Consider the following 9,470-nt stretch of genomic DNA (forward strand, 5'->3'; position numbering starts at 1 on the left):
CACATCTTCCTGTGGCCGGAAGTTAAAGCTAAGGATGAGGCTGGTTACCAGGGAAACTGCAGCCAGGTCCATGGGATTCCTGAAGAAAGGAAAACTCCTAAGTGGGTTTTCAGATGCAGGATGGACCCTAGGAGCCTGACCCCAGCCACGGATTTCTGAGCCAACCATTAAGTTCACCCAGCGGGTGCCTGCGCATGAGCGCACACACACACAGACACAGACACACACACTCACACAGACGTGTGCACGCAGCAGCATTCCTTTGTGATGTGCACAGTGACTCATTCTGGTGGGAGCACCTCACCCACAGGGAGGAGGCAGGTGATGATGGGTCGTGCAGGCAGGACCCAGAACATGGAAAGGGAGATGGGACAGTTCCTTAGTGTTATAAAATCAATGGCATACCTTTTCCACCATGACTTACTTAGACATTTGCATTACATTTTCCAAAGGGCTTTATTGGGCTCTAATTACACACCAGTGTCACCCAGTTAGAGAGTCCAATGCAGTGACTTGTAGTAAATGTACAGAGTCGTGCAGCCATTGCCACAGTTCAGTTTTAGAACATTTCCTTCTCTCCAGAAAGACCCTGTGTACCCGTCAGCGCTCACTTCCCACTACTACCTCCAGGCCGAGGCAGAGTCTAATGTAATTTCTATCTCTGTAGGTTTGCACTTTCTGGGCATTTCCTAGAAACTGACTCCTGCTTTAAGTGGACTCTCGTGTCTGTGTCTTTCATGTAGCTGAACACTCTGGGGGCTCATCCATGTTGTAGCAGAAATCAGAAGTTCATCCCTTTTCATAGATCAGTGGCATCTTACTGCATGGGTTGCCACATTTCGATTATCTATTGACCAGCTGACAGACTTTTTTACACTGTTTTGCTCTCTGGCGATTATGAATAATGCTGCTGTGAACATCTGAGTACAAGTTTTTGCTTGGACATAGTTTTCGTGTCCAGTTTCTCCATGTTTTCGTTCCTTTGCCTTGCATGATTGCACTGGCTGAAACTTTCAGTCAATGTTGGGCAGAAATGGTGGGAACCGCCATCCTTGCCTTGGTCTGGATCTCAGCGGGAAAGCATTCATTCACTAATAAATATGTGACAGGAGACATATTTTTCTTGTAGATAGCCCTATCAGAATGAGGACGTCCCCTTCTGTCCCTAGTTGGACGAGCATTTTTATCACGAATGGGCCTCGAATTTTGTCAAATGTCTTTGTCCATCAACATGATCACATGGTTTCTGTCCTCATTATATTACTATGCTGGTTGACCCGAACTGTATTTTGAATGTTAAAGCGATATTGCAACCCTGGGATAAATCTCACTTGGTTAGCTGGTTTTCCCCTTGCAAATGTTGTTGGATTTGATATGCTATTCTGTTGAGGATTTATGTATGGATGTTAATGATAGATATTGGTGTATAGTTTCTTGTGTTGTCATGTGTGGCTTTGGTGCAGGGTAATATTGTCCTCATGGATGAGTTAGGAAATGTTCCTTCCTCCTATCTGGAACAGCCTATGAGGGATGGATATTATCTCTTCCTATAGTTTAACAGAACTTAGCAATGAGGCCAGCAGGCCCAGGGCTTTTCTCTGTGGGAAGGTTTTTAAATCAATTTTTAAAATTTATTCATTTTGAGAGAGAGAGACAGAGACAGAGACAGAGAGAGAATGTGGAGCAGGGTCAGAGAGAGGGAAAGAGAGAATCCCAAGCAGGCTCTGCACTGACAGTAGGGCTCGATCCCATGAGTCAGACACTCAGCTGACTGAGCCACCCAGGTGCCCCAGTGGGAAGGTTGTTAAATAACAAATTCAATTTCTTTACTTGTGATAGGTACATTGAGATTTCTGATTTGAGCATTCCACTCTACCCCCATGCTCTCCCTGTATTTCTTGCCTCCTGGTGGTTCTCCCTCTGCCTCTTGCCTAGAATTTGACATGCTGATGCTTCAGATTCTGTGTCTCCCTCTCTCTCTGCCCCTCCCCCACTCCCACTTTGTATCCTCTCTCTCCCTCTCCCTCTCTCTCTCTCTCTCTCTCTCAAAAATAAACATTTAAAAAATGCAGAATTTGACATGCTGAACATCTCTGGACATTAGTGGATTCCATCTCCTAGTCTATAACTTGGGACCGTGTGCCGACTCAGATGGGACCCCCAGATACCCACATACACTTGGTATGTGGGCAAGGGGACAATGACTTTGAGGCAGGGGTGGGATGGTACCACTGGGTCTGTCAGTCACACCTGCCCACCCATTCCCCATGTGCCCCAGTGCAGGCCATGAGTAAGTGTGGTCAGGAGCACCTTCAGCAAGCCCCACATCCACACTGCCCCACCCCGTTCCTTCCCACCCCTCTCGTCCCCTGGCCACAGAGCCACAGAGGGGCTCCATGACGGCTCTTTGCCACATGTATGGGCGTTACAGGTCTCCCTGATTAAAGGCTCAATCCCGAGGGCCAGGATTGTCTTGTGATTACTCCAAACTTCCCCACCCCAGCAGCCAGCCTTGCATGGAGTGGGGGAGGCAAGGGTGAGACGATGAAACCTTAACGAGTGGCTAAACATCTGTCTGTGGTTGGTGTGGCTGCTGCAGTAAAGCCATCTCTTTATGACTTCCTTGAACTCTGCCAGGTGGGTAGGAGTGCCCCTGCCCTAGTGCATTATGGGGAGGATTCAAGGAGGTATCTTACCAGACCTGAGGCTTCCAGCTGGGAAACGTCCACCAAAGTCACTGGTTCTCCGCACTTCACCCCCGGCCTCTATAGAGGTTAACGTTGGTGAGCTGGTTAGGAGTCATGTTCTGAATTCAGTCCGCCTAGGTTTGCCTGTCACCCTCTCCTTCAGTGCCTCTGCGACACTGAGCAACTCACCTGACCTCTCTGTACTCTGCTTTTCACACACAAAGTGAGATCGAAGTCTTGCTCAATGATGGGTTCTGGGAGTGGATTCCATAAGCTGATGTATGGAGACATGTAGAATACTGTCTGATACCTAGGAGAAGATCAATAAAGTGAAATGCGCATGTTATCCTGCTAACCACACCCCAAACGACCAGTGTAAATTTAGGCCTCAGAGTTTCAAGGAAGAACATCCCTGCTTTGTTTACCTTCTCCTGTCAAGTGGGACACGAGCCTGGCAGGGTCACCTGAGCACCAAGCTCTCTGGAGAGATCACACGTTCAGAACATAATAAACACACCTGCTCTGAAGCCACTTCTGTCTGCAGAAGACTCACAGATGTTTGCAGCAACACAGCTCTGGACATTACCTAATTACGGAGACTGGGCGCAAGCAGACTTTCTCTGTAGTTCAGAGGGACTGCACGGGCACTTCCTGGGTTACACAGCACTGGATCTGTGGGGAGGAAGAAGGATGATGCCTCATTAATGCCTCCTGAAATGAAAAGGCACACATGTAAGTCCCAAAACGACTCTGAAATGACTCCGTGATGCAGGCATGAAACTGCTGTTCGCATTCCCCAACCCAGGGATACCGGGCAACAAGGTACAGCCCCTGGAGATGCTACGCCAGGGGGGCCGGCACCATCCCCCCAGGACCTCATACCGTGGGCGGTGGGCTGTGCTTCCAGCTCTCTGTGGGCAGGAAGACTCTTCAACTTGCTCTGCCCGGATGATCCGAAGGCTGCTCGTGCTGCAGGGCTGCAAACGGTGACTCGATGGTGTTCCCTGGTGCCCTCTAGGCCTGGCTCCAAACCTCCTGATAAACTGTGATCTGCTGCTCTAGAATTTAAATGCGGCGACCTCACACCTGACAAAGAACAACCCAATATGGATAAAGAACCTGAATGCAAAAGTTAGGTTTTTTTTATATGTATATTTATTTGGCAAGGATGATGAGGTAACGGGTCAGAAATTCCTTCGAGGGGAATACCATCCGTGTTATAAAGCAGGGAAACAATGTTCTACATTTAGCTCAGCATACTCATAACGGCTTACACAGACAACACAATAGTGAACCACCAAGTTCCAGTTCCAGGTCCCTTTCTGCACCTCCTTTAGCGTCAGTCTCTTGAAAGTGGATCTCCGTTCAGCACACATCCATTCCAGCAGACCAGTGCTGCTGCTGGGAGGCAGTCCGTGAAATGGCACAAAAGCACATGGCCATCGACAATGGGGCATTCATGCTACAGAGAAGCTCTCTACTGTACTGACAACAAGGCAGGGAGGAGAGGCAGAGTTCGGGGTGGGAAAGTGACAACATGCATCACGGGAGCCATAATAAGGAAGTTGCGGACCCCTGGGGTATGCGGTGTCCCATAGAAAGCCCCACAGGGATCCACAAATTCAAGGTAGGAAAGACAGGACCTTCCTGGGATTGGATGAGGGCTCACGCCGATCGAATTTTCAGTCATCAACGCTGCTCTTGTCACTTCTCTGACGACTGCTTACTGGTTGGTCCCCAAAAGAAATCCACGCTCAGGATCATGTCTGGAGCCATTCAGACCTGTGTCACGTGAGGATGAGAGCCTCAGTTTTCTTTCAACCACTGCTTTAGGAGCCTCTGAAACATCCTTTTGCTTTCCTGCTGCATCTCCAGTTGGAGCTTCTCGTCTCTTTCCTGCTGTTGGAGCACCCCTTCGGGCAGCAGGCCAGGTCGGCTGGTGCTCAGGCTGAGGGTCAAGCCGCTGAGGCCCTGTACCAGTGTCTCCCAGGAGGAAGCATGGGGGGCCCCTTTCCTCTCTGCAGACATCCCAGAGACATTTGGCCTATGGCTCTGGCAGTATCGACATTCGCATCTGAATCTGTTCTGATCTCTATCACCTGAGGAGGAGATCCTGGCTTTCCTCTCCACCCGATAAGGTGCCACCTGATCGAGGTGCCGCCGTCTCATGTGCCCCAGAAGGGTTTTCTTCCTCTGAGGGGACGCTGACCTTTCCCACCGCCTCTCTTGTAGGGTTTTCTCATCTCTGTAGCGCTGCTGGAGCAGCCCCTCTGGAAGAGGGGCAGGGTATTTGGTGCCAGGACTGGTTTTGAGGTCACCCAGGCCCATCATAAGCAGTTCCGAGAAGGAAGGAGAGGAGGCTGCCGTGACTTCCCGGGAGGTCTCTTCAGAGATCATCGGGGAAGACTCAGAAATCAGTGTTGAGCTGCATTTCCGGAGTGGATCCATGGAGGTGTGGTCCATGCTCACAGCTCCACCTGGCCCTTGGTCTAGACAGGAAGCTGAAGACAAAGGTTATCAAAGAGCTGGAAGCTAGCAAGGGAGGTGTGTGGCCAGAAGGACCCAGACTACATCAAATGGTGATAAAAGAAGAAAGAAAACTCCGTTATTATTCATCTGACTTAACGTTTCTGAGCCTCAGCTTCCTATCTGTTAAATGGGGATAATAATGAGCCCTACTCCCTACGATGGTTCTGGGCTTTAAATAAGAGTATACATTTCCAAACTCAGAATTCGGATGGCATATAATCAGGATCTCAGGCATGAGATTAATCATCAAAACCACATCACAGGTAATGAAAAATGGTGCCCTGCAGTCAACCATGTGAATCCCCTGCCCACTTTTTGTTGTTGTTGTTGTTGTTGTTGTTGTTGTTGTTGAAAGAGAGAGACAGAGGGCGCGAGTGAGCAAGGGGGGGGGGGGGGAGAGAGAGACAGAGAGAGACAGAGAGACAGAGAGAGACGACAGAGAATGAATGAATAGGGAGCCTGAAGCGTGGCGCAAGCTCAGTCAACCCTGCCGACTTTTTATAACCATTCAAGCATAATTTTAAGAACACTCCATGTGTGACCAGCATCTGCTATACTCGTAAGTGTCCATGTACTTTCCAAAAGGAGACAATGGCTAAAATTTCCACCATGGTGACACATTCTTTTGAATTTTCACTGGCTTTTATCTAGGTAAAAAGGATGTTCAAACCTAGGGAAGTCATTTCGTAATCCTCAGTAAGCAGCAGTAAGAATTTTACTAAAATACAAGAACAGAGATCAATGAAATTTCTAACAAGACAGATTAGAGAAACTCAAATTAAAAGTTGCTTCTTTGGGGCGCCTGGGTGGTTCAGTCGGTTAGGCGTCCGACTTCGGCTCAGGTCATGATCTCGCGGTCCGTGAGTTCGAGCCCCCCGTCGGGCTCTGTGCTGACAGCTCGGAGCCTGGAGCCTGTTTCAGATTCTGTGTCTCCCTCTCTCTCTGACCCTCCCCTGTTCATGCTCTGTCTCTCTCTGTCTCAGAAATAAATAAACGTTAAAAAAAAAAGTTGCTTCTTTGATGGGGTGCTGGCGGGCTCAGTCAGGCGTCTGACACTTGATTTCAGCTCAGGTCATGATCTCGAGGTTCGTGGGATTGAGCCACATGTCAGGCTCTGGGCTGACATTGTACAGCCTGCTTAGGATTCTCTCTCTCCCTCTCTCTCTGCCCCTTCCCCGCTCACATGCTCTTTATCTCCCAAAATAAATAAGTAAACGTTTTTTTAAAGAGTTGCTTCTTTGAAATAATCAATAAAATTGATAAACCTCTACAGGACTGAAGAAGAAAAAAAAAGAGAAGAGCAAAGAAGACACATCACACTTCTGACTTCTAGCCATACTACACAGCTAGAGTAATAAGAACAGTGTGTTACTGGCATAAGAACTGACACGTGGGCTAACAGAACAGAATCGAGAGCCTAGAAGTAACCCCATGCATGTATGGCCAACTAATATTTGACAACAGAGTCAAGAATACTCAATGGATAAAGAGACAGTCTCTTCAATAAATGCTGCTGGGAGAATGGACTATTCACATGTAAAAGAATAAAGCTGGATTCCTATCTTACACTCACAAAAGTTAGCTTGAAATGGATTAAAGGCTTAAATGTAAGACTGGAAACTAAAACTGCTAGAAGAATACATAACGACAAAGCTCCCTGACACGGGTCTTGGCAATGGATTTTTGGATATACCACCCAAGGCACAAACAACAAAATCAAAAACAAGTGGGGCTATATCTAACTAAAAAGCTACACACTAAGGAAACCACCAAGGTGAAAAGACAACATATGGAATGGGACAAAATATTTGCAAACCGTATATCTGACAAGGATTTAATATCCAAAATATAAAGAACTCATACATCTCCACAGCAAAAACAAAACAAAATAAACTGAAAAAAAAACCAACAACAACAACAACTAATCATCGAATTTAAAAATGGGTAAAGGTGGGGCGCCTGGGTGGCTCAGTCGGTTGAGCATCCAACTTCAGCTCAGGTCATGATCTCGCGGTGAGTTCGAGCCCCGCGTCGGGCTCTGTGCTGACAGCGCAGAGCCTGGGGCCTGCTTCTGATTCTGTCTCCCTCTCCCTCTCTGTCCTCGCCCCTGCTCATGCTCTGTCTCTCTCTGTGTGTCAAAAATAAATAAACATTAAAAAAATAAAATAAAATAAAATAAAATAAAATAAAATAAAATAAAATAAAGTAAAAATGGGTAAAGGCTATGAACAGACATTTTTCTAAAGATGACGTACAAATGGCCAATGGGTACAGGAAAAGCTGCTGCAAACCACCAATCATCAGGGAAATGCAAATAAAAAGCACAATGAGGTATCACCTCACACCTGTTAGAATGGCTAGCATCAAAAATACAAGAGATAAAAATGCCAGCTTCCATGCGCAGAATAAAGAATACTTGTGTACTTTTGGTGGGAATGTAAATTGGTGCAGCCACTATGGAAAACAGTATGGAGGTTTCTCAAAAAATTAAAAATAGAACTACCATATGATACAGACATTCCACTTCTGATAGTATATCTGAAGGAAATGAAACCACAATGTCAAAGATGTATCTTTACCCCTATGTCCATAGCAGTATTATTTACAATAGCCAAGATATCGACACAGCCTAAGCATCTTTGATGGATAAATGGATCAAGTAAATACACAGACACGCAGGCAGGCAGACACACACACACACACACACACACACACACACACACACACACACACTATCTGGCCATAAAAAGGAGGAAATCCTGCTATTTGTGACAACATAGTTGGACCTTGAGGGCATTATCTCACTTATGTATGGAATTGAAAAGGAAACTTCCAAATATACAGAAAAAGCTATCAGATTTGTGGTTGTCAGAGGTGGTGATTTGGGGAGGGAGAAGAAAATTGGAGGATGATGGCCAAAAGAAACAAACTTCCAGGTATAAGAAAAATAAGATAAATAACGAAATATAATGTACAACATGATGACTATAGTTAACACTGCTATGTGATATAAATGAAACTGTTAAGAGAGTAAATCCTAAGAGTTCTCTTCACAAGGAAAACATTGGTTTCTTTTTCTTCTTTTTGTGTCTCTGAGATGGTGGATGTCAACTAAACTTACTATGGTAACCATTTCATGATATATGTGAGTCTGATTATTATCCTTTATACCTTATCCAGTGCTGTCAATTATATCTCAATAAAACTGGAAAGAGAGAGAGACAGAGAGAGAGAAAGAGAAGAAATTAGTTACTAACAAGAGGAATGAAAGAGGAGATTTCACTAGAGACCCAGGAAATATGAGAGAAACGATATTATTAATATTACATGAAAATCTCCATACATAAATGCAACAATGTGCAAATGGATTGATTACTCAAAAACCATAAACCACCAAAACTTACCCAAGGTGAAAGAACATGCATATTTCAGTGCCATTTACAGAAACTGAATCAGTTGTTAAAAGCCTATGATGAAAATCCCACATGGTATCACCAGTGAATTCTACCAAATATCGACAGGAATAAAAACACTCACACACAAATTCTACACAATGTCCTCCAGGAAACAGAAGTGGGGGAAATACTTGCAAGTGATTTTATGAGGCTAGCATTTCACTGATACCAAGAAAAGTACTGACCAATATTCTTCCTTAGCACAAGAACAAAATTCCTCAACAAAATACTAGCAGATGGAATCCAGCAACATATTCAAAGGAAAAACAGCATGATCAAGTGGGCTAGCTCAGGAAAGCAAAGGTGGTTCAATAATTGAAAACCAACTAATGCAATCCTCAGATTTAGAATATAACTGATTAATCAATCAATGTAATCTATAGTTGAAGATGAAAGATTAAAAAGAAAAATGATAGCCTCAATGCTATTCCTCTCAAAACCAAATGGCATTTTTCAGTAAACAATTTTAGAAAAACAAGTTTAGAAAAACAATCCTAAAATGCATATGAAACAACAGAAGACCCAGAACAGCCAAGGCAACCTGCAGGAAGAACAAAGTTGGAGGTACCCACCCTCCTCATTTCAAAACATATTTCAAGGCTACAGTAAGTAAATCAGTATGGTAGTGACAGAAAGACAGACACTGGCCAATGGGACAGAAGAGAACCCAGAAATAGACCCACGCATGTACAGTCAGCTGATCTTGACAAGGGTGCCAATAATACGCAATGGGGAAAGGACAGTCTCTTGGACAAATGGTGCCGGGAAACCTGGACACCCACGTGCAAAAAGGACGATA

At 45.3% G+C, this 9,470-nt stretch overlaps 1 protein-coding gene across 15 annotated transcripts in view; it reads right to left on the bottom strand.

Moving 5' to 3' along the window:
- Nucleotides 1–437: 437 nt before the first annotated feature.
- The window catches only part of LOC109261226 (protein FAM156A/FAM156B-like), a 45,342-nt gene continuing 36,309 nt past the window's right edge, over nucleotides 438–9,470 (bottom strand). For 11 of the 15 annotated variants that reach the window (XM_019439799.2, XM_019439797.2, XM_019439792.2 and 8 more), the window contains one exon: nucleotides 3,820–5,254. In XM_019439799.2, the coding sequence (XP_019295344.1) occupies nucleotides 4,494–5,150 (657 nt within the window). In that variant the 5' untranslated portion in view covers nucleotides 5,151–5,254 and the 3' untranslated portion in view covers nucleotides 3,820–4,493. Of the gene's footprint in view, nucleotides 2,998–3,273; nucleotides 3,360–3,819; nucleotides 5,255–9,470 lie in introns of those variants that run through there. The other 4 variants (XM_019439795.2, XM_053893561.1, XM_053893562.1 and 1 more) reach the window with 2 other exon arrangements.

This window comes from Panthera pardus, unplaced genomic scaffold, assembly GCF_024362965.1.
Source record: "Panthera pardus isolate Hobbes unplaced genomic scaffold, ASM2436296v1 HiC_scaffold_324, whole genome shotgun sequence".
NCBI lineage: Eukaryota > Metazoa > Chordata > Mammalia > Carnivora > Felidae > Panthera > Panthera pardus.